General features: G+C 32.7%; 3 protein-coding genes across 10 annotated transcripts; all 3 read right to left on the reverse strand.

The window, feature by feature from the left end:
• Nucleotides 1-3,926: 3,926 nt before the first annotated feature.
• LOC107906620 (E3 ubiquitin-protein ligase APD2) lies at nt 3,927-7,987 on the reverse strand. Of its 2 annotated transcripts, none has more exons than XM_041093459.1 (12): nt 7,792-7,987; nt 6,673-7,503; nt 6,307-6,584; nt 6,071-6,177; nt 5,850-5,975; nt 5,663-5,759; nt 5,511-5,585; nt 5,344-5,426; nt 5,081-5,227; nt 4,790-4,862; nt 4,244-4,589; nt 3,927-4,165 (listed from the first exon to the last, which is right to left on the reverse strand). In XM_041093459.1, exons 3-12 carry the CDS (start codon nt 6,575-6,577, stop codon nt 4,090-4,092), a joined length of 1,401 nt encoding a protein of 466 aa, XP_040949393.1. In that variant the 5' UTR covers nt 6,578-6,584; nt 6,673-7,503; nt 7,792-7,987; the 3' UTR covers nt 3,927-4,089. The 2 variants fall into 2 exon arrangements, with proteins under 2 accessions (XP_040949393.1, XP_016689152.1); XM_016833663.2 differs by having other exon boundaries at nt 6,071-6,180.
• LOC107906621 (protein ELF4-LIKE 1) lies at nt 7,579-10,003 on the reverse strand. Of its 5 annotated transcripts, none has more exons than XR_001686737.2 (4): nt 9,459-10,003; nt 9,137-9,186; nt 8,080-8,159; nt 7,579-7,987 (listed from the first exon to the last, which is right to left on the reverse strand). XR_001686737.2 is itself a non-coding variant. In XM_041093461.1 (3 exons), exons 1-2 carry the CDS (start codon nt 9,857-9,859, stop codon nt 9,171-9,173), a joined length of 417 nt encoding a protein of 138 aa, XP_040949395.1. In that variant the 5' UTR covers nt 9,860-10,003; the 3' UTR covers nt 7,579-8,159; nt 9,137-9,170. The 5 variants fall into 5 exon arrangements, 3 of the variants coding, with proteins under 3 accessions (XP_040949395.1, XP_016689154.1, XP_040949394.1); XR_001686736.2 differs by having other exon boundaries at nt 8,080-8,168; XM_041093461.1 differs by having other exon boundaries at nt 7,579-8,159.
• Nucleotides 10,004-15,093: 5,090 nt separating this feature from the next.
• LOC107906618 (inositol 3-kinase) lies at nt 15,094-22,253 on the reverse strand. Of its 3 annotated transcripts, XM_041093462.1 has the most exons (3): nt 21,579-22,253; nt 16,141-16,193; nt 15,094-15,325 (listed from the first exon to the last, which is right to left on the reverse strand). In XM_041093462.1, the coding sequence occupies exons 1-2, from the start codon at nt 22,047-22,049 to the stop codon at nt 16,149-16,151; spliced, it is 516 nt and encodes a 171-aa protein (XP_040949396.1). In that variant the 5' UTR covers nt 22,050-22,253; the 3' UTR covers nt 15,094-15,325; nt 16,141-16,148. The 3 variants fall into 3 exon arrangements, with proteins under 3 accessions (XP_040949396.1, XP_040949397.1, XP_016689151.1); XM_041093463.1 differs by lacking the exons at nt 15,094-15,325; nt 16,141-16,193 and adding an exon at nt 18,057-19,082; XM_016833662.2 differs by lacking the exons at nt 15,094-15,325; nt 16,141-16,193 and adding an exon at nt 19,126-20,830.
• Nucleotides 22,254-24,186: the final 1,933 nt, after the last annotated feature.

The raw sequence follows: 24,186 nt of genomic DNA on the forward strand, positions 1-24,186 counted from the left end.
CACTCATGATTTTCAAAAGAATGGTGATATAAATGCTTAGCAATACATCCAGATAGTCATTTGAAAAACTAGTATTCAAGATTGAATACATAGAATATGAGAAAGTATGTTATGTTTTCATAAGGAGGAGTAAATACGCATTGTACTCTTTTTCCCTTAACCGATGTTTTGTCCCATTGGGTTTTCTTGGTAAGGTTTTTAATGAGGCAACATATTATGCATATTATAGATTGTGTACTCTTTTTCCTTCATTAGGTTTTTATCCCATAGGGTTTTTCCTAATAAGGTTTTAACGAGGCACATTATCTACCAATAGACATTCAAGGGGGAGTGTAATGAATATCTTATTAACTGGATGTCCATCATGATCAATATAAGGTTTTAATATACTTTGAATTCTAATAGTTATTAGAATTAGATCTCTACTTCTTTTATACTTCTTATGCCTATAAATAGAGACTCTGATGAAACATTGTAGTCATCCCTTTTGATCAATAAAATACATTCTCTATTACTTTCATATTTTCTTTGTTCTTTATTCTCTCAATCTCTCTTTATTTTATAACAATTTTTTAATTCTTTTATTTTTCTCTTGACGTATTGAATGAAACATCTTTATTTCTCCCAAAATTGGAAGGTCTTAGAAACCCAAATATTATAAAAACTTCAAGAGACACAAAAATAGAAAAAATTAAAAGAGCTTGAGGAGTTTTAGTCATGGTTTCTCATTCATGAAAAAGATGCGACCTTTGGCTCAATTTCTATGTGTGACACGAACTGTTACAACACAATTTCCACATATGACACCAATTGTTACAATACAAAATAATGAGTGACTTATATCGATTTACATCATGAGGAGTGTGAAGAGTCGTTAGATAAGGTGGTTGAAGAATGTTGAGCAGATATAATAATAGAATTGTGGTGCTTAATGCTTGTTGCCCCTCTTCTTCAAAAAAGGCTTGAAACGAGCCCTCGTCTTATAGTGGTCTTTTGGTAGAGTCCAATACTAGGCTCGGTTTAAGTTGCGAGGTGTATTTGACTGTTTTAAGTTGATGATCTTGAGAAGTTGGGGACCATTAAATGAAATTGGACTTGATGTGATGATTGTTCTCGATGAAGTTATGACAATAGTATTATGGTATTACTAGCTTAGATATCGAAACAATGTAAGCTTGAGGATTATTTTTGTTAAATAAAAGAATAATTTATTGTTCATTCCATGAATGAGACCATATAGTTAAAAGAAAAATATTTGTCGACAGTGAAGGACAAGCTCCATCAACACGACAAAAGCTTTAGCCTCAGAATCAGAAGAAAATTACAACATGTTGGCAACCGACTTTGTTACAATTCAAGCATGACATATTAGGAGCGATTACATGCAACTATCTCAATAAGGAAATCAACATCGGATGGTCCAAAGCGGCAGGCAAAATTGACAAAAAAAAACTGAGTATCCACCAAACTAGAAAGAACGACGACAAAACCATTCATAAAATCACTTGCAAAAGCAAGACTACATGCATAAGTAAGACTAAAACTTGTATGAGACAAAACAAAAACTTCCAAAAGTGAAGACTTATTAAACAATAAAAAACAAACAGAAAAACATATCAAACTTAAGATAACATGGGTCTAAACCGACTTGTGAAATAATTTATTATTTTGAAATACTCTCAAAACAAAAATAGATTAAGAAGTTAATGAAGAGCCCCCATCTGAATATCTACAGTCAACCCACTTTTGAAGAGAAATTACTAGTGGTCGATGGAGGTTTGGTGACGATAGGCAGTATCATTTGTTCATCACAACTAATAAAGACAATGAAAATATCCACAAAACAGATTTGTAAATTGAAAAAAAAAAGAATACATATAGAGAGGATGAGAACAGAAAAGAAAAAGGAAATTATTGCAAAAGAAAAAAAGAGAGAGTAATAAGTAGCTCGAAAACATTCCTCACCGCTAAACAAAGCAAATGAGAAGCAAAGATTTGAGAATTTTGTTTTATATTTTTAAAGCTCTTGATGATTATTTATGATTGAGTCATAATTTTAGTTTTATTTATTAAAAAAAATTGAATTATTGATGCAAATTGTATTTAAATCTGACTCATTTAAACTAATTTGAGTCTTTCTATTTGACCTGATGTTCATATTTCCAATTTTGTAAGTAGGAAAAAATGAGCATGTGGATTTGAAATGAGTTACCCAAAACATTTTCAGTTTTCATCAATTCATGGACCTAACATCACACACATAGTACGTACCCAATATTATAACCTTATTTAGCAAACAGAAAGTACTGATGTAAGCTTACCTCCTTCATATTGCATTTTTATTTCTTTTTATATAAATACAGAAAAAGTTATACGAGTTTACTTTGAGACTTTACTTTAATTAAAATGCTGGGAAATGTCAACTTTTATGCCAGCGAAACTCTCGTAAGGGAAATTACTAACTTCTCTTGAAACCAATACCAATTTTAATTGTAGGTTTTTTCGACTGAGTTATGACCCACTCTACAGATGGTGCTTGTGTGCTTGTAGCGCGAAACGTGTTAATTTGCATGAATGGAAGGATGGGCAAAAAAATTAAAAAAGAAAAATCTCAAATATACCAAGAATTCATGTTTTAGCCTTACATTATTAAAAGACCAAACTGGACATGCAATGTGAAGTGTGTGAACATACTTTTAAAACATTCACACGTTTGATGAAAGGAATGTTTGGACACTGAAATATCAGCTGCCTCCACCATTGCCCTTCAATATGCGACATACACAAGTACCAGTACTCATATTTCATCTCATCCTCTTTTCAGAGTATTAAACTCAAATCTTCAAAATCTCCGCCCACCCTTTCGTTCTTTCTTATGAGCTTGAATATGTCAAATGTAATCAACAAGAAAACTACTACTTGTCTTAATTTGTTACTCTTTAGCTATTATTTTACATTTTCTATGCTATTAGGTTGGATGTTAATATAATATTATAAGTCTTTCTTTTTCTTTTTTTTAATTTTGTTTGTCGGGTTCTTTGCCTGCACTTTATTTTTTTTTCTTCAGACCTTTGCCTGCACGTGTTCTGCTCATTCAAGTTCAATATGTATAATCTTTTAAGTATCAAAGACACGTGTTGAATACCAACGTGATTTTAACATACGCAAAGGGTGAAATCATAAAATATTTTTAGGGGTTGAAATTAAATTGTAATTTTTATGATAGTAAAAATATAATTTTATTATTTTAATAGTTTATATATTTACAATTTTAAAAGGATTAAATTAAATTTTTATATTTTTGGAGACCAAAGTACAATTTTTGTCTTTACCAATTTAAAATTTTAAAAATTTGAAAAGACCTAAATAAAAACAAATTCATTTTAAGGGCCATGCCAACCCCCTAATTTCGCCCCTGACAAAGTATCTATTGAACAGAACATGTAGGCATACGTTAAAAATACCTAAAAAAAAACATATAGCCCAAACATCTTATGAATTTTCTTTTGTTTTTGTTTTTCTTTTCATGTTTCTCAAAAATATTGAAATTTTCTAAAGTTTGAATTTTAAAATTTAGAAATATTTATATATTTTTAAAAGAGCTGCTATATATACACATTGATAACATTCAATTAAAAAATGATTCGATTTTGTGATCCTCTTCCTTGTCCTAAATGTAATTAGCGAATCATATGGTCAGCGAATTGGTAGGTTTAACCTTCCGAGTACGGAGCTCTGAGCCACTCCAACAAGTTATGGGGCCAGCACATGCAGAATCCAAACTACTTGTGCAATTCTTGCTTGCCAATGCAATGCCATGATCCATGACATCTGATAGTAACGACAGCTACCCATCTTCTTTTGCACATGATTTTAATTATGGTATATACAGCTACCAATCTATCCAATCATAGTTATGGAAAGGGTTCAAAACAATCTTAATTTTTCGAATGATCAAATCACCACTTGATGCCAAGGTTTATAGTAACATTTACTTCATTGGTCAGTCAAAAGTTATATCATATACAGAGGAAACAAATCTCATACAATCCATGCTCATACTCAAACGGGATATGGGTTAAAGCCGCCTTAAACTGTAAAAACCTTCCGGACTTTCTTCATCTTCCTACGACATATTGGGCAAGTACCAGCTTCTTCCGCAATCCTGCATGGATAAAATTAATGGAAGTTAACAACAACCTAAATTAGCCACTACTTTCTAACTTAACGAGCTCAGTGAAACCTTGTTCCACACGTGAAACAGGTAGCACAATGTCCACAAGGAAGAAAGAAACAATCTCTGGGTGAACCGAAGCAAACAACACAAAGGTGCCGAGGGTTGTTGCTGCTTCTTTCCCCATCATTCAAAGGCTTTCCTTCAAGACAAGTGGCTGCTTGCTGCCATGTTTCCGGATCCTCTTCGTCCTCGTCATTGGATAGGGAATAGTAAGATGAACCCCAGCTTGCGATATCATCGTCTTTCTGTGCAAGCAATGGTGCTCGTTGTGATCCCATTTCTCCAACATTGGATCTTCTTTGCTTCATTTTCCATAATCTAAAGGCTATTAATACTAGGACGGTCATCACACCTACAGCATCGAAAAAATTGTTAAATGTTTAGATGGATGAAATATGGATCAATACCTAACTTGGTCCAGATTATACTGATTTGGTACTTATTTTTAAATATCAACTCGTTTAAATGCATATAATTCGGGGCCTATTTCGATATGAAATTAAGTATTCTTATGTGGAATAGGACTCGTGTAAGGGAAATAGAAATATATACCTGATCCGACAAAATATGAAATCCATCGAGGTCCATAAGATACCTTAACATACCAGATGTTATTAGGACTTTCCTGAAAGAAGCAAAAAGGTTAATGAGGATTACAAAAGGACACTAGTTTTGTTATAAATAAGTTCCCTTGGTCGTGAAAGAAAATAATTATTAATCTGAGAAAAACATTGAAGAAAACAAGTTTCTAGTTGCAGCTGCCATAATTTCATATGTGAGAACCTAAATACCTAATGGCAATTCTCACTAATATTAAGGACTTTGTAAGAGTGTTCTTTTTACCTCATTACGACCAGGTGAAGACAAGACAGCAACATTGGGATGTAGAAGATAAAGCTCCAAATCACACAAATGATCCCCCAAAGAACATGTGTAATACGCTTGACTTGTGTCATAACTTAGAGCCTTCACTGAGAAGTTCAATTGTATCTGATTCATTAACATTTATGAAGATATGTGAACTTCAATTGGGGAACTTTTGAATATTATGTAATTGTGGATTAATTGATGTGACAGTGAGAGTGAGATAATATTTGGGCAATTACCTCAACCTCCTTAGTGTTCAAATTCCCCACAGCAAGATAATAATTTGAAGACTTTGGAATTTCCTGTTGGATCTTACCAGTTCCTGCAAATTAAGTATGGCATGAGGCCCAATCTAATGTGTTTCAAATACACATTCATAAACTTCCTTTCAGATTAAAAATCTTACCATATATTATATTCCATGACAAACTTGTATTAGGATATGACGGATCCTCTACCCACTTAGCAAGGCTTTCAATACCTGCAATAAATTACTCAAATTAACACATTTAATTTTAAACCCTCACCACCAAAACTCAACAGAGGAGGAGGTCTAACCTTGGGCAATGACAAGTGATAGAGGTAAGGAGCTGGCGGATCTTATAGCGTATGAAATATTCACTTGCGACCCTTCGTTTAAGAAGAACAGCCACTCCTGGAACCAAAAATAATAAACACAACTCAAAATCATTAATGTAATAATAAGACTTGAAAGTAAAGATTTAAGGTTCAAATAAATATTGACCTTATGGAAATTAGGTGGTATAAATATGTCATGTGTTTCAGTCCAGGAGATCTCAACATCTAAAGGAGGTGGTCTGTGAAATCCGTACACCATTAACCCTGGTTTTTGTTTATCCGATTCTTCAAACTGTCAGCAAAATAATCAAGATCACTCCAATGTAATGGCACCAGCAGTAGCCAGTACTAGAAATAGAATGGCATATATTATGCAGAAATATTCACCTCAATAGACTGAACAAAGAAAGAGTTGGGTCGTACAAGGTGTGAGCTATGTGGACTGATTTGTAAACTCACCGATCCATAAAAACCCACCATCAGAGTTATTGAGGCTGCTGGTCACAAAAAATATTGAAGGGTTTGCATACAATTTTCAAACTCATGAGAATTAAGTAAAATGGTGCAAATCTTATTATGAATTTATTAGAAGGAGAAAAAGGGAACAGAGAGAGAAAACTAACCAAAAAGCCAAAATGCGATAAGAACAATAACGCAATACCAAACATCATCACTCACGTCGAACCTTGACTCATCGTATATTGATATATTGAGACGATAAGATGACCCGCCGGAAGATTGTGGTCGCCGCTCTTGGCGATGCTGGCGGTGGAGCAGGCGTTGGCCACTATTACTTTCTTCTTCACGGACTTCTGTGCTAGCAGAAGAAGGGAGAGAGGCGACTGTTGAAGGAGGAGGAGGAGCATGTTGACTATGGTCTGCTGAATGTTCCATTTTCAAACTTAAAAGCAGGGCATGAAAACAGAGTAGTAAGGAGGAAGCAATAAAGTTAGCCAAAAAAAAGAAAAGGGGTGGTTTGAGTGAATTACAGATTGAGGAATAGCGAGGTAGCGGACAATGATGATTGTGACTGAAGCAGTCATTGCATTAGTCCTTACACCTTTTTAGGTTGTTGTTTCATGCGGACTTGGGAATGGTAGTTGATGAGTGATAGGTAGTTAGTTGAAGTCATAGCTTTGAAGTTGTGCTGCCGACCAATTCATCTTTTTCGGTCTTACCTGGTTTAGGTATTATTTTTTGGGTTTGAGCTGATAGAGAATAATTTCTTTATGTTTGTGCGAGTGTTTTTCCTTGTTTTTAATATGATTTTGTTTCTACGCATAAAAAAGCTTACAACAATTAGTTTTCTTTTCTACTTCCTGTTACAAACAAGTAGGTGAATTACACGTACTCCAGTATATAACTGTCTCCAATAGCATTCAGTCAAAACAAACATCAAACCACGTGGCACACACATATTCATTGATCACTTTACAGGTGAGCATATAAATATGCTTGCTTCTCCCTCGTTTGCAACAGTCACTCCGAAAGTAAGACAAGAAGAGCATAGAGATGGAGAGATCAAAATCGCTGTTTCTCACTTTGCTTTGCTCTTTGATCCTTTTTAGATCTCCAATTCTCACTCGGGTTTACTATTCAATTTGATTCTGCTCCTTTTAGTTCTGGGTTTTGTGAGTGTATTCTTTGATTATTGGGAGTTCCTTCAAGTTTGATTCGTTTGCCGAACTAATTGGCCCCCTAACTCCACTGTCAACAGCTCACTCTATCCTACTTTGAAGCTGGCAATACCCATCAAAACTGGCTAGCTACCAAACCGTTTCAATAGTTATTCAAACCTAGTTTTGCAACAATTCCAGGGTCTGCAAAGGAAGTCGGATGAATACAACATTAACACCAAGAATATTGTAAAAGCTCAAGTCATGAACCATAATACATAATACAAACAAATGACGTATCGATCTTATCAATTAAATGTTTTTTAACATAAACTGAAGTCACCAACATATATATGAGAGGAATTTGAGAACTGGCATTTCTAGACTCTAGCTCATTTAGAACACCCGAGGCAAATACATAACAAAGCAATTTATCAAAATCTCGGCATTGGTGCATTTTTCTGGTATCACTTCAAGCAAATAAATCCTCACCTTCCACACTCCCTTATCGCCAATTTTTCTTACATCAAATTTTAAGGAGGAGAACATGCTCAACGGTATCAAGATGACAATTGCCAATGACTGACGCAATAAGCTACGTTTATCAGCAGATACTGGGCTTTATAGAATTGATGACCTGCTTCTGTAGATGAATAAGCTGGGGAGCTTGGCAGCATGATGTAAGATCCTGTACAAGTCAAATATGAAAACAATGATAGGAATACAAATAGATTACTTGATCAAAGAAACGCAATAGCATTATAAAAGGTTAAACATCACCATGAGCTGAGGATGGTGTTGTGCATTGAATTGGTGGACCATAATAATTGCATAAGTTCCATCATCATCATCATCAGCATCTGATTTTGCTATCAAAACATCAAAATGTTGTGACCAAAATGGCAATCATATGCATTCTAGTAAAACCGATAAGAAATACTCTCACTTCTTTAAGAGAGAAATTGGGGTCATCTATTGTGAATCCTATAATGACTTCTTAAAGAAGCAACAGATTTACCTTCTGAAGAATGCAATCATTAAATTCGATTAACTAGGGGAAGAAGAAGATCAAGAGAAACAAAATTCAAAGAAGTAGGATCCTGGTGAAAAGAATATGCAGTAACATGTTATAGCATCATAAAATTGGAGAAGTGAATAAGTTGTTGAGTACAGCATACTAGGATCAGACAGGGTAAGAATGAAGGGTACAACTGAACTTAGTGACAGTATATTATTCGCCAAAATCTGGCTTCTCGTCCCAAATTTCTGAACACTTCCAGAAGAAAATATACCCCAATTATGCCTCACAACAAGAACATGTTTAGCTTCCACCTGAATCAGTAGGCCCTAACCAGAAGTATATTATGACTTCAGAAACAACCATGCCAAACTTCTACAAGGTCTATTTTATATATTTTTCCAAGAATAATCTAGGAACTTAGTCATTACCATCCTCAAATTCGACATACTTCCTTACTAAATAATACCTACCATAAACCAATCTTCCATCACTTGGCAAAATAGTCACGATTTCAACAGAAAGCGCCATAGAATGTTAGCAGCATCCGTAACTAAAACCATCAACCAAGAGTAGTACGTTACAACCATGACTCCCACCCAACTAGCAATTTCAAATGCATGCACCACACATTCCACCTCCAGAAAATTAAAACTTTTCACAAAGATACAAGAAATTAAAGAACACTAGTGAAGCTAAGAAAAACTTTACGAAGAGAAGAATCTTTAACAAAATGTGAATTGAGATTTGCTGCTATGATCCCACACCTGGTTAAATCTGCAAACAAAAGCTAAGATAAAGATGCAAACAGAGAAATACCTCATATTCGTCTGCCGAGTAGATTAAAGGCAGACTAGGAAGTCCAGCAGCTATAAAACCGAACAAACAAACACAAAATATTAAGCACAACCACCGTCAGCTTAACATTAAGCTTAAATGTGAAAACATGGTCCCATCAGAGTTCAGTTCACAAATGACTTACAGTAAAACAAAGGACAACTTGACTCGTAAAAACAACACCTGAAAGTGAAACTTTTATTGAACAAAACAAACGACACACTGACACAAACAACCGGACTAACAATGTAAAAGCTTGAACCTTAATCAGAAGACGAAAGCTAAAGGATTTTCGGAAAATTACTCGAATTCAGTTCGAGAGCGCCTGTTTTCCACCTTCCTGTTCCCTATCTTTTTGCGTTGACGAACCGTGTCCGAGAAATTGACCGATAAACCGGAGTAAATCTCGATGACCTTTGAGATATTTCCGTTGATCTCCCGTATCAACCCGACGTTCTTAACAAGATTATCAGGAATCTTTGACTGGTGATTCTCGTTCACTTTCTTGATGAGTTCCCGGTTCTGATCCAATACGGCCTGCGCCTTCTTAAAGCTATAGCGTAGCGTATCCCAGACCTCCACGTCACACTCCTCGTCTTCCGTATCGTCTCCATCTCCGGCTCCGGCTCCGTTCGCCTTCCCCGCTCCGATATTGAAACGCTTGTTTTTGTTCTCGCAGGTGTCGGCCATAGCAGCCTCCACCATAAATGAAGTTTTAGTTCGTCGTTTTTATATTAGCAACAAAATTTTGTTTGGTTTAATTATCTTTCTTTATTCTAATTTTTAGGGTTTAAAGTAATCGAATTAATACGATTTATATCTTGGGGTAAGAGAGAGATGCTATAGAAGCATCCAATCAAACATGGCGGTATGACGGTCCAGTTATTTGGCTGCAGCGTAGAGTTTAACACTTGTTGAAAAAATATGATTGGCTTGTGAAAATGAGAGTTGTGTGACAGGATGTGAGGTTAAAAAACTTTGTATTCGTCGTACGTTTATTTTATTTGCTGAGATATTTTTCAATCTTGACAAAATTAATTAAAAATTAAATATCTGCCAAAACAAGCCAACCAAGACATGGGGGAGAAAGATTTTTTTTTTTTTAAAGTTCAGGGTCCATTTGTACGTGAACCGAATATTCACCAGAGCGCGCGTGGAATATCAACAACCCGACTGCCAATGTTAACGGATTAACGCTTGAAAGAAGTCTTTTCCAGCATGACGTCGGATTCACGCAATAAATATCTTTTATTACCAATTTATTCATAATATTTTGTTAATATCGGAATATATAGATTCGAGTATGTTGAAATACATTGATCTTTTACTTATAGGTTGGACAGAAATTATAAATAATTTTAAAATTTAGGTAAAAAAACAAATATCACCAAAAGGATTAACAAATTTTGATACTCGGTCAATATTTTTTTAATCTAATATAGACACATAATAATCATCTTAAATTCTATAAAAAAAACATTTGAATAGTTTATTCATTGTTAACTCAGACAACTTCAATTATCAACTGAGTTGAATTCTGTTTTTAGAAACAAAAGTATTGGAGACAAATAATAAAGCTTATTTGTTATTAAGCGAAGAAAATGAGTTTTTTACTCAAATAATAATAAGAAAAAAATATAAATGGCATATTGCAAGAATTATTTATCAAAATAATACATTCAAATGGGTGGAGGCTTGTGCATCTTGATTCTGACAAAAATTCAATAAAAAAAGGGGTATAGAGGTGTGGTGCCTATCTGATAGGCGGCACTGGTGGTGCCTATCTGATAAATGACACACCTAGTATTTCCCCCCTCATCTGGCTCATTTTAAATATTTATCAAAATACCTAAATTTTATATATTGCTTTTAATTACAAAAACATACCAAACAGTTTTGTCCACATCATATTTTTTGTTATGCTACATTAACAAAATAAATATATCTTATAAATTTCAACTCAAACTCCAACTCAATGGTCCCGTTCACAAATTCCATCTCAATGGTTTAATCTTTTACCTACATAAAAAAAACAAAAAAAAATATTAAAATAATAAAAATAATATGCCAATAAAAAATATAACAAAAACATAACATAAACGATACATAATAAATACAAATATTTTTATTATTATTATAAAATGATAATAATTAAAATGTTTTGGTTTAAAATATAATATATATATATATATATATATATAATAACATGCCAACTTAATTATTGTCAAAAAATATAATTTTTTTGCATAAAACTTCAAAAAAAATTTATTTTTAATATTTATAAAAAAAACATAAAATAAAATTTAAAAACATAAACTCTTATTCTCAATTATAAAATCTTAAAAAATTAGAACATATACACTATTTTCTAATTTATCTCATAAATTCCAAATTCCATATCAATGGTCTCATCTTTTACCTAAATAAAAAATAAAAAATAAAATTAAAATAATCAAAACAACATGCCAAATAAATTTCTTTAAAAAAAATCTAAAACACACATAACAAATAAATTACATAAAAAAATAAAATATTCTTTGTACATAATATAAATAGGCTTTTTTACTTCAATAAACATTAAAAATAAATTATGAATGAATAAAAATATAAAATAAATACAAACATACATTAATAGCTCTTTTTAACTAAATAATACCTTACAAAAATGAGTTGGATGGGGGAGTGTTGGGGGAGAAAATACTAGGTGTGCCGCCTATCAGATAGGCACCACCCCTATACTTTTTTTTTAACGAAATTGTGTCAAAATTAGGATGATACTGACTATGCACCACCCTCTACCCATTTGAATGTACCATTTTGATACATAATTCTTACAACATACCATTTAAGTTTTTTTTAATATTATTTGGGTAAAAAACCCGAACCCAATTGATGAAAGGAATTTAAGTATCTTAAAAAGAAAATTTTGATAGAAATTTGAATCTCAAATTCTGAATCCAGCTCAAACTAGTTGGAGCCTCAATTTCAAGATTGAGCTTGAAAACGCAGCATCTTCGTTACTTTGACAGTGCACCTGGGAAGTAAAAGGAAGTCTACACATTAGATAAAAATAAAAGGTTAAAACATGCTGTTAATCCATGTACTTTGAAAAAAATTTAAAATTTAATTTTTGTAGTTATAATGTGAAAAATTAAGTCCTATTTTTTTGTTACAAATATCAGTTGAGGTACTAAAATCGTAAGTTATGATCTATTGACAAATTTTGACAAAAATTATCAAAGATGATAATGATTGGATTAAAATTTTTAAATAAAAAATATAAAAAAATATTTTTTGTAAGTATAAAGACTAATAACATAATTTAAGCAGAATGAAAATAGAGAAATACGGCACACAATTTACTGCCATTGACATTCGCGACTTTGATTAAATGATTAAGAAAGGTAAAGAGATTTCTTCAATAGCCAAATTAATAAAAGAATATAGTTCTCTGGTTATGCTTATGGTGTACCCTAAAAGAGAAATTATTAGATGCCCATTATAATCTCTTCTATACTTCACTTTGTTTTTCTGCATGTAAAAAAATAAAATGTCGGTAGTGACAATATATCGCAAAGAAAAGATAAATAAAAATAAAGAACACACTGATTTTTACGTAGAAACCCTTTCGGGAAAAAACTATGGGCAGAGGAGAATAAAATTCACTATGTCAAAATTCGAATAATTACAAGAGAAGTAGACTATGTCTATTTATAGACTTGTAAAACCATATTCTAATAGGAGTGTAGTAAAATTTAAACACCTTATTCTAATCAATATCAAATAGATGGAGTTTAATAAGGTTTAAAAAACTTTATTCTAAAATAAAATAAAAGAAGTGTAGTTCTATATGGATTTTACTTTTATTTTATTTTACTACTGTATTTTATTTAAATAAGGATTCGAGTCACTTAATTCTAACAATCTCCACATTGACACGAATTCTCAATGAACAAGTTCTTCATTGCGAACTCTCAATGAACAAGTTCTCCACCTTTTTCATAAAACCCCTTAAGGGTTTAACTTCAACAATGAACAACAACCATGTCTAAGTAATGCTCAAACTTGGTTATAGGAAGTGACTTAGTCATCATATCTGCAGGATTTTCATGAGTAGTAATTTTGCTCACAACAATATCACCACGAGTAATAACAACATGAACAAAATGATACTGCACATCAATGTGTTTTGTTCTCTCATGAAACATTTGATCTTTTGTAAGGAAGATGACACTCTGACTGTCACAAAATGCTGTATCAATTTGAAGGTCTTCATTGAGTTCACTAAAGAGTCCCTTCAACCAAATAGCTTCTTTACAAGCCTCAATAATCGCCATGTCCTCAACTTCAGTGGTAGACAAAGTGACTGTAGTTTGCAAAGTGGCTTTTCAGCTGATTGCACAACCTCTGATGTAAAGACATAACCTCTGAGAGATCTTCTTCTATCAAGGTCTCCAGCAAAATCAGCATCAACATACCTAATGACTCCATCTCTAGTTCTTCCAAACTGTAAGAAAACATCAGTAGTACCTCGTAAGTATCTTAAAATCCACTGAACTACTTTCCAATGTTCTTTACTGGGATTCGCCATGTATCTGCTAGCTGCATTGCATATGATAAATCTAGACATAAACAAACCATAGCATACATGAGAGATCCCACTACACTAGAGTATGGAACATGTGAAATGTACTCAATCTCATCATTTGATTGTGGAGACAAAGCCGATGAAAGTCTGAAATGGGCTGCTAAATGAGTACTAACAGGCTTAACACTCTGCATATCGAACCTGCAAAGAACTTTCTCAATGTACCCTTCTAACTTACGTACAATTTACTTGCTTTTCTATCTCTAAGAATCTCTATACCAAGTATCTTCTTTACTGATTCCAAATCTTTCATCTCAAATTCTTCACTTAGTTGGGATTTACCTTTCTTATCTCTCATTTATTTTTTGCTACTATCAACATGTCATCAACATAAAGGAGTAAATACATAAAAGAACCATCACTGTTTTTCTTAAAGTAAACACAACTGTCAAAGCTACTTTTTTTGAAATCATGAGAAGTCATAAAGGAATCAAACCTCTTATACCACAGTTTTGGTGACTGTTTCAAACTGTAAAGGGACTTTTTCAGCAAGCAAACATAGTCCCTTTTTTCTGAGACTATAAAACCCTCTGGTTGTTGCATGTAAATATCCTCCTCAAGTTCTCCATTCAAAAATATGGTTTTTACATCTAACTGCTCAATCTCCAAATCGTGCATTGCCACAATACCAAGAAAATCTCGAATTGAACTATGTTTCACAACTAGGGAGAACACATCTGTGAAGTCCACTCCTGAAATTTGACTGTAACCCTTTGCAACAAACCTTGCTTTATATCTGGGTTCTTCAACTTTTGAAGTCCCTTCTTTTTTTTTAAACATCCATTTACAACGAACAATCTTTTTACCTTTAGGAAGTTTCACAAGATCTCATGTTCTGTTTTTGTGGAGTGATTCCATCTCCTTTTGCATAGCAAACATCTACTTTTCTGAGTCTTCATAGCTAACCGCCTCAGAATAATTAGATGGCTCTTGGTTTACATTTATATCTTCAACAACATTTAAAGCATAAGCAATTAGATCAGCCTCGGCATACTTGTTTGGAGGTTTAATTTCTCTTCTAGTTCTGTTTTTGGCGATAGAGTATTGTGGTGAATAAGCAACTCTATTCTGAATTTTTGTACTGGCTTGAGAAGTTGACTCTGTTCTAGATTTTAGATTAATCTGATACTCCACCTGCTTTTGAAAAACGGAATTCATGCACTTTAAATTCTTATCCCAACCCTAGATATTTTCATATATATCAATAGCAGCCCATGAATGTAACACCCCCAACCCGTATCCCTCACCGGAACTAAGTTACGGAGCATTATTGGAGATTACAGATCAAACAGACAGAAATCTCAAACATTTTGTATCATCAAAACAAGTCATCAAAGCATCATTTTAATCCAAACTATAAACTCTCCAAAATAGATCTTATAACTTCATTTACAATCAAACCATAAAATAACTAATATTTAGACACTCTAGGTACATGCTGACACAAAGAAATAAACATCGCCATATTTGAGTTCGGGATCGTTGTTGGATGCTGAATCAGCGATCAAACTTAAGTACTTAATCTGCGCACGGAAAACAAAATCATACACTGAGTAAAAAACTCAGTGGTATTTCTATAATCCAAATATTTAAAAATAAAACAATAAAATATGTATAATAAAATGTTAAGCACAATTGAACATTTAAAATCACACAATACTCAATTTTCATCACTTGCTATATGTAATACCTTTCCATAATTTATTCACGTACCATTTAAACAATGACACTATCCATTCACAATCAATTTATGAGTATATAACTCGTGTATTCCATGTATTTACAACATATTTCACATTCTATTTTCAATTTACTATCTCATATTCTTATTCTTAGCCCAAAGTAGATTTTATAAAACACACCGGATATACGGAACAAATACAGAGGTGCATTGTTATGCACTAATGAATAGAGAGCATTGAAGTGCTATACAGAGAGCACAGATGTGCTAAACGGAGAGCACTGACGTGCTAGTAATCAGAGAGCAGCAACGTGCTAATAATCAGAGAGCGCGCTAAAGTTCCTTAATGGCATGCCACTAATATCCCAGTAGTTCTAAATTTTATCTACTTGGGCATTAAGGCTGAATTTTATACATATCAAAAATAATTGAATTATCATATTTGCACAATTTCACATTTACACATATATATTCATAATATATATTCCACTTTAATTCAACCAATATAATTTCATCACTTATCAAGACAATCCATTTCAATTATAAAAAAACAATAATTCTCACCTCAATCACTTACCATAACATTTAATTAAAAATACAACAATTAATAATTAGATTCGGATTATAGAAATACAAACCAGGAATTCCGAGCTATACCTCGTCGACTATATTTTTCCCCTTTTTAGTTGAGAATTCCGGTACGACGATTGCTACGGAATTAAAACAATTAAAAATCATCAATACAACACCATTCAATCTCACATTAAATATTTCAATTTTTACTCAATATTTGCCTAAATTCCAATTTAGTCCCTGAACCGAGACTAATTTTTATTCTCAAAATTAATTTCATATTTTCATTCCATTCCCACTTTAAACTAATTTAATTCTCTAATTTCACCATAAATCTCTAATTTTGAAATTCTCTCAATTTAGTCCCTATTAATTCAAAACTTATGTTTTATTTTACAAATCAACCTTTTACTAACTTCTAACTTGAAATTCAATCAATTTAACCCCTAATTCATCAATTAATTCAAGATGAACAACATCTAAAAATTTACTAACTTTCAAAATTTCAACATAAATCAAGTAGTATTTTGTTCTAGGATTCCAAAAAACTCAAAAATTATAAGAAAAGAGATTAAATTGACTTACCAAATTAAGTTTGAACCTCAAAAACCCCAATTCTCCTTTTTTTTTCTTTTCTTTCTCCTTTCTCCTTCTCTGTTTCGTTTTTCAATTCTGTTTCTTTTCTTCTTTTCTATTCTTTTATTTCATTTACTTTATATATATATATATATATAATATTATAATAATATAATATAACAACATACTTATTAATTAAATAACATAATATAATATATATTTTAAATTAAAAAATATCTTAGATATTTCTTTTGTTATGTCGCCTCAATTTTAGAAAAAGGCATAATTGCCTTTTTGGTCCTTTTAACTTTTCTTTAATATTTAATTAAACTTTTATCTCTATTGCAATTTAATCCTTTTTAATCAATTAACCATCGAAACGTTAAAATTTCTTAACGAAACTTTAATACCACCTTAATGACACTCCGTAAATATTTATACAAATATTTACGGCTCAGTTTATAATATCGAGGTCTCGATAGCTCATTTTCGACCCAATTTACCTAATAATTTCTTTTAAATCACAAAATTTATTAATTCAAAAATATTTCTAAAATTACGCTTAACTTATAATTATTAATTAATAAATTTTTCTAACTTTTTCATCGAATTTAGTGATCTCAAATCACTATTTTGACACTACTGAAAATTAGCCTGTTACAATGAATTCCATGAAATTTCAGAATTTTCTATGAATTTAACAACTTTTCAATTTAATCCCTAAATCATAATTTCATCCAAAATCCTTTAATAAAATACCTTTAAATATCCATCAACATCACAATTTTATCATCTAATAACTAAAATCATATAAACTTATCAATGGTATCTTCCAAAACCTTCAATAAAATAAAAAAACTAATGAAATGGTTAGTTGGAACTAATTGTAAAAGTTTCAAAACATAAGTTTCAAGAAAAGAGTAAGAATTAAACTTAACTGAAGCAAATATTGAAAACCCAGCTTAAACCCTCTTCAATGGCTGTTTTAGAACTAAAAAATGATGATGAAAATGTCTAGAATTTCAATTTCCCTTTTATTTCACTTAAATTTGGCAAAATTTACAATTTTTCCCTTATTTCACATCAATTTCTTGATTTTTCTATGTTTATGCCGCCTCAGCCATCCCATGTGGGTCCAATTGCCCTTTTAGTTCTCATTTATTTACTATTTAGGTTATTTAATCACTATTTCTTTAATTAGCAAGTTTTACACCTTATTCAATTTAGTCATTTTTAATTAATTAACTACCAAAACGTTGAAATTTTCTAACGAAATTTTAATACTACCTTAATAACACCCCGTAAATATTTATAAAAATATTTACGGCTTGGTTTATAGGACTGAGATCTCGATACCTCTTTTCTAAATCACTTAACCTAATAAAGCCTTATAAAACACAAATTATAGGACCGAGATCTCGATACCTCTCGATACCTCGTAAATATTAAATAATAAAAATTTAAGAGCTTATTTTTTGGATTTGGTGGTCTTGAACCACTGTTTCCGACATCACTGAAAATTGGGTTGTTACAATCTATACCCTTTTAATCAAAAGTACTCAACGAAATTAAATTCCTCTTCAATTCTGGAACATGTCGCACGTTAGTAAGTGTTCTGACAACTTGTCAAACATCTTAACTTTAATCGTTCCAACACCTGCAATTTTATATGAAGTATTATTTCCCATCAAAACAACACCTTTAGACACTGTTTCATAAGTTGTAAACCAATCCCGATTGGGACTCATGTGGAAGGTGCAGCCCAAATCAAGGATCCACTCCTCGCTCACTTTAGAATTGTTGACAGAAGTGACTAGAAGTTCACCATCGCTATAGTATTCTATAACATCAACTTCACCGAAATTTTTTGGTTGTTTTCCCTTTTGATTCGCAGCCTCCCTTTTGATCTTGTTCTGTAGTTTATAGCACCCAGATTCAATGTGCCCTTTCTTCTTAAAGAAGTTACAGGTTTTACCTCTATTTGAAGACTTCGATCTACCCTTAGATTTACCGCGAGAATTGCGTTCCTGTATCCTTCCATGATCATCATCACCATTCCGATCTTGTCTCCCACGAATAATGAGACCCTCTCCCTGAGAGTCAGGTTTAATCACAAAATGCTTCATCTTATCATACGAGGTCAAAGAATCATAAACCTTATCAACTATGAGAGGCTCGTGGCTATATAAAATCATGTCTCTAAAGGTTGAATAAGATGGGGGCAACGAACAAAGTAGAATCAACCCTAGATCTTCCTTATCATACTGAACCTCCATGGCCTCCAAGTTTGAGAGAATTTATTTAAACACTGTTAAGTGTTCGTGTACAGACGCACCTTCCTCCAAACGATGAGTATAAAGACACTATAACTTATTGGTTAGAGTTTTCGACATACATATTTGTTCCAGCCTCTTTCATAATGCAACGACGGTCTTCTCCTTCATTACATCCTGTAAAATTTCGTTAGACAAATACAGATATAATTAAAGGGTGTGGCTCAAAAAAAAAATCTGATAGAACAAATAACCCCAAGGAAAAGAAACGACAACAAAAGTAAAACCTGCCTAACAAAATAAGCAAAGTACACAGAAATGTAAAACCAGAAAACGAAACGCAGCTACAAAACCAAACCCCCTAAAGAAAACTCAACGAAAAATACTAGCAAAAAATCTATCCTTTCAACACCAAAAATCCATCGCAGCTCGAAACAGGAAAGAAAACAGCTTTGAAAGCCAACTATGGAGATTCAAAAGAACCTTCTCCAATCTTCAAAGCCCGACAAAAAATTCTCATCGCTGATGGAGCCAATCCGTCATATCCTCTTCCACCAGTTTTTCAACACAATTTGGTGCCTCTTTAACCCAAAAAATGAAGTGTGTCGCCAACGCCCATCCACCACCAAAGCATGGGCCGCCCTGTTCACTTCTCTTGGGATAAAATGGTAAGCAACTTCCTCAAAATAGCCCTCTAACAACCGAATACTTTATGACAGTGGTCTGAATATAGATCTATCCTTTCTTTTTGATTTAAGCTTCTTGATAATCGTTAGGGAATCCCCTTCCAATATGATCTTCCTGAAACTTATGTCCAACACAAAACAAAGAGCTCTTTCACAAGCCCGAGCTTCTGCAACAAAAGTATCCTCAAAACCTCTATAAGGGTAAGTACATGCACCCATTATTTGGCCCTCTTTATTTCGAGCTAAGATTGCTGCAATAGAAGTATTATTATCACCCTTAAAAGATGCATCAAAATTCAACTTAATAGTCCTAGGGTTAGGGGGTCGCCATGATACATTCATTTTAGCTTTAGAGGAAAAACCAGAGTCTTTGTTCATACTTAAATCATAGGCATAACCCTAAACAAAACCCAAGAACTCATGCAAAGAGAATTTGAGACCTCTATGTACCAGCTTGTTTAGTTTATGCCACAGAGCCCAAAAAGAGATAGTTAACAATTTCTTGGTATTCTCATCAGTTGCAATAAAAGTACTTACTAATTGTGTTTTTCCATCCGATGTATTCTTACTTGGGTTGAATGAGAGGTTCAGGAACAGTCAAAATTGTCGCAAAACACCACAGGACCACATTAAATGGTCCAAATCCTCCGGAGCCTCCTTGCACAAGGGACAGACATTATCAAAGCTTAGTCTTCGTTTGGCCAAATTATTAAAATGAGGCACATAATCCTTGAGTAAACATCACATATGAATTTTAATTTTAGAAGGGAGTTGTAAATCCCGAAGCAATTTGTAGAAAGTCTTGTAATTGCCATCTGTATTCAAATTACATTCAGAATGCTGAATCTTCCTTGTAATAAAACTCGATACCCACTCTTCACCGAATACTCCCTAGTGGCATGTGGCGCCAAACCAACATATCCTAGTCTCTAGAGCTTGCAATTGGAATATTTAAAATGCGACTAGCTTGTTCGCGATCAACAATCCTGCAAATCACCTCCTTGTTCCAGGTACCCGAATCCACATCAATTAATTGATTCACTGTTGACAAGCGAGTATCAATATTCTGAACTAACAATCTACCATTACCACGACCAGGCAACCAAGGATCATTCCAGATGTTCACACTCTCACCACAACTGATTTGCCAAAGTAAACCATCATCAATCAGTTCCCTAGCGCTGCAGATGCTTCTTCAGGTAAAAGAGGGGTAAGAACCAACTTTTGCTGACATAATATCTGTGAAAGGGTAATAACGAGCTTTAAAAACTTTTGCTAAAAGACAATCGGGATGGGATAGAAGTCGCCAAACTTGCTTAGTTAATAAGGCTTCATTGAACAAAAATAAGTCTCGAAATCCCAGCCCGCCATCAGCTTTGGGAAAATAAAGCGCACTCCAATTGCTCCAATGAATATTGGACTAAGTGTGCACATATTTAAATTTTTTCGCAATTTATGACTAAATCAATTATAGCAAATATTATTAACATATATAATCCTTGTTATATGAATGGATATTTAATATTAATATATTTTTCTAAAGAAATTATATTAAAAGAATATTTATTTTTAAACTTTAGTCAACGAAGACACATGTAAATAATTAACGTGCCAAATCACAGTTGATTGAATATGCCATATTGAAATGCTTTCTTTTAACTTTCAATTGCTATATATATGTTAGATAAATGGTTCATGAAATCTCAGCTTTAAATGACAGTCCAGTAATCAAATCTATTCACTTATCTATATAAACTTATCATCAAGAAATTAGGAATCTTATTATTCTTCAGATTTTGAAACTTAATACATAATCATTAGACCAAATTAAAAAACAATTAACAAGAGACAAAAAGTTAAATTGTAAGTCTAAAAGTTCATCCCATGTTATATGTCTCTAAAACGTCAATGAAAGAACAGTACCTAATGTGCTCAAACATGAAAGCAGTATCAAAATTTCCGAAAAATATCAAGTAACAAAACAAACCTGTAACAATCTCAAATCGAACTTAGGCAGACCAATCTGAGCAACGGAAAGGGAACCAAAAAAATTGCCCACGAAAGCAGCATCATGAACACCCAACCCATGAACCAATCCGCCTACAAACCCACCTAAGAAGCTATCTCTGCCACCCGTTGGATCCATCTGGTTAGCCCCAAATGGCTCGATTTTTATTTTCCCGTCTTTCCTGTAAATTCCGCATCCATCTTTCCCATGCGTTACCACCACACAACACCATTGCCTCACTTTTTCCATATCCATAAATAGTGCCTCTTCCGAAGACACACACGGTAACAAATGGTAAAAGCCGCTCTCTTTTATTAACCCAAGTTTTACCCTCTCGTTTGTTTCAAAAACACGGATTAAAGCTTGGATATCTACGAAAATGGCACTGCAGTTGTCAACCATTTTTTCTAGCGTTTCTGGTAATATCTCCCCGCCAACCCCGACCGCCATTCTGAATTCGGATCATTTATCGTGTAGATCCGATGGGTAAATCAGGTCGCAAGCTTCGGCCCTTTTGAAGACCCGGTCCTTATGAGCATTCTCGTTGTTATCCTGATTGAAATAGGATTGGAAAACAGTGGTTTTGGAAGTAAGGATGATGGATCCGCCACCCGTTTAAACTCGAAGAACCCTTTGTTTTAGAAGGATTTGAATAAAAATTAGACCTGTTAAAAATATAAATTAAGTTCGGACTCAAACATTCAAGATCGACTCAATTTATTTTTTATATTACTTTATTTTATAAAATGTTAAAGATAAAAATATATAAAAATGTTAAATATTAAATTAAAAGTAATATAAGTATTTTAAAATAATAATACAAGTGGACTTAAAATGGATTTGAATTAAACATTTATAAATATTGACATGTTTAGGTAAAATTTTAGATCCATATTTTAGGTTGGGACAGACTTAAAGAAGCACAAAATGTGTTACTATTATACTTAAATTTAACTCAAACTAATTTATATATATCTACTAATTAAATCCTTTATTGAATTTGGTGTCATTGGTTAGTGGAGCACCAACTCAATTTGGTAATGATGAAAATACCGTTACAATGTAAGGTAAATTATATTATTTTGAGGCTGTTTTATCATTTTAATTTATATATCTAATATAGGATCTTTCCCAAGTATTTGGATTGAGTTTGAATTTTAGAGTCGGCATTGTTGGAAGCGCTTACCTGAATATCATCCTGGCGCGAACAAGACCAAACTTAGACTGGAAAACAGAATGCTTGTTTGAAGAAATTATATTTATTTCTCAACCAAAAAGCAATTTGATATTTAGATTAATATTTCTTATAAATATATTTGATATATAATTTATTTTTCACTCACTATTCATAAATGCTTGTTTGAAGAAAATGAAGGATTCATGCATTATTGTAACGTTATGGATGAAGTTTTTGATTAGTTTTTAACATTATATAAAGTAGCTAAGGTTAGATATTATGTATGTCTTTTTGTTATTTACGATGTTAACTTATTTTACTCATTTTAGTTGCACGAAAAGGAAAGACTTCATTTGCAAAGCAAATTAGGTTGAATTGGAATTGCCTTACCAAATCACACAGACCCAAGTTTGTACTTATGGCAACATTTGCATGTCCCATGTATCTAATAAAACCTCAAGGGAAATTTCCTTCTTTTTTTATCTTTACCCAAAAGTAGTATTGCTTTTGTTTAATTTCATTTGGCATGAAACTCACATCCCTAAATATATTACTATAATTAATTGAGATGAGATGCTCCCAAAAGAACATGCATGCTACACTTTTTCAGAAAGGTTGTTTAATCATCTAATTTTCACTTCTTTTGATACAACAATGAAAAACACTATATATATTAAATGGTGATCAAGATCCAGATTATAGTTTTGTTTTAGTAATTGTTCCTCAACAAAAGACATTTCAAAACATTTTTTACCCTACATAACCACTTGAAACGAAACAATTTTTATGTTTTTTTAGAAATCATTAATTCATATATCCGTTTGCCCCAAGAAAATATGAAATATTTTTTTTAATTAAATAGCTTAAAATAAATTAGTGGTTAAACGTGAATAAAATGAAAAGAAGGAAATTTGAAAGGGTAGGAAAATTCTAATTTTTTGGTAATGGATCAGTTACTTGGTAGAATTAGAACATGATAAAAAAGAAAAGAAAAGTATTTTTCTTCTATTTTTCATTATTGTTTCAATGGATTCCAGAAGAAGAAAAATCCGATATGGTCACTCCCAAACGCAAGACAGCCATTCTCATTGACATTGTTGGTAACTACTGCCACGATGTCCTCCTCCTAGGCAGCACCGTTGTCGCCGAAACCCTCGGTGAAGCCGCCTCTTTCATTTCCAATGTTCAAACAGATTCATTCCCTCCTAATCTAATTCATGATTACAGTTAACCTGATTGATTGAACATTCATTTATTATACAAAAAGGATCGCATACTTTAAATTATATAGATTGTAACTACTCCACATTTGTTACATTTTTAAAAAAAAAAGATGGTGCATTATTATTATTTCAACAGTTGAGAAATTAATTAAACTCAAATTATCAAATACAAAATACATTACGGTAG

This window comes from Gossypium hirsutum, chromosome D05, assembly GCF_007990345.1.
Source record: "Gossypium hirsutum isolate 1008001.06 chromosome D05, Gossypium_hirsutum_v2.1, whole genome shotgun sequence".
NCBI classification, from domain to species: Eukaryota; Viridiplantae; Streptophyta; class Magnoliopsida; order Malvales; family Malvaceae; genus Gossypium; species Gossypium hirsutum.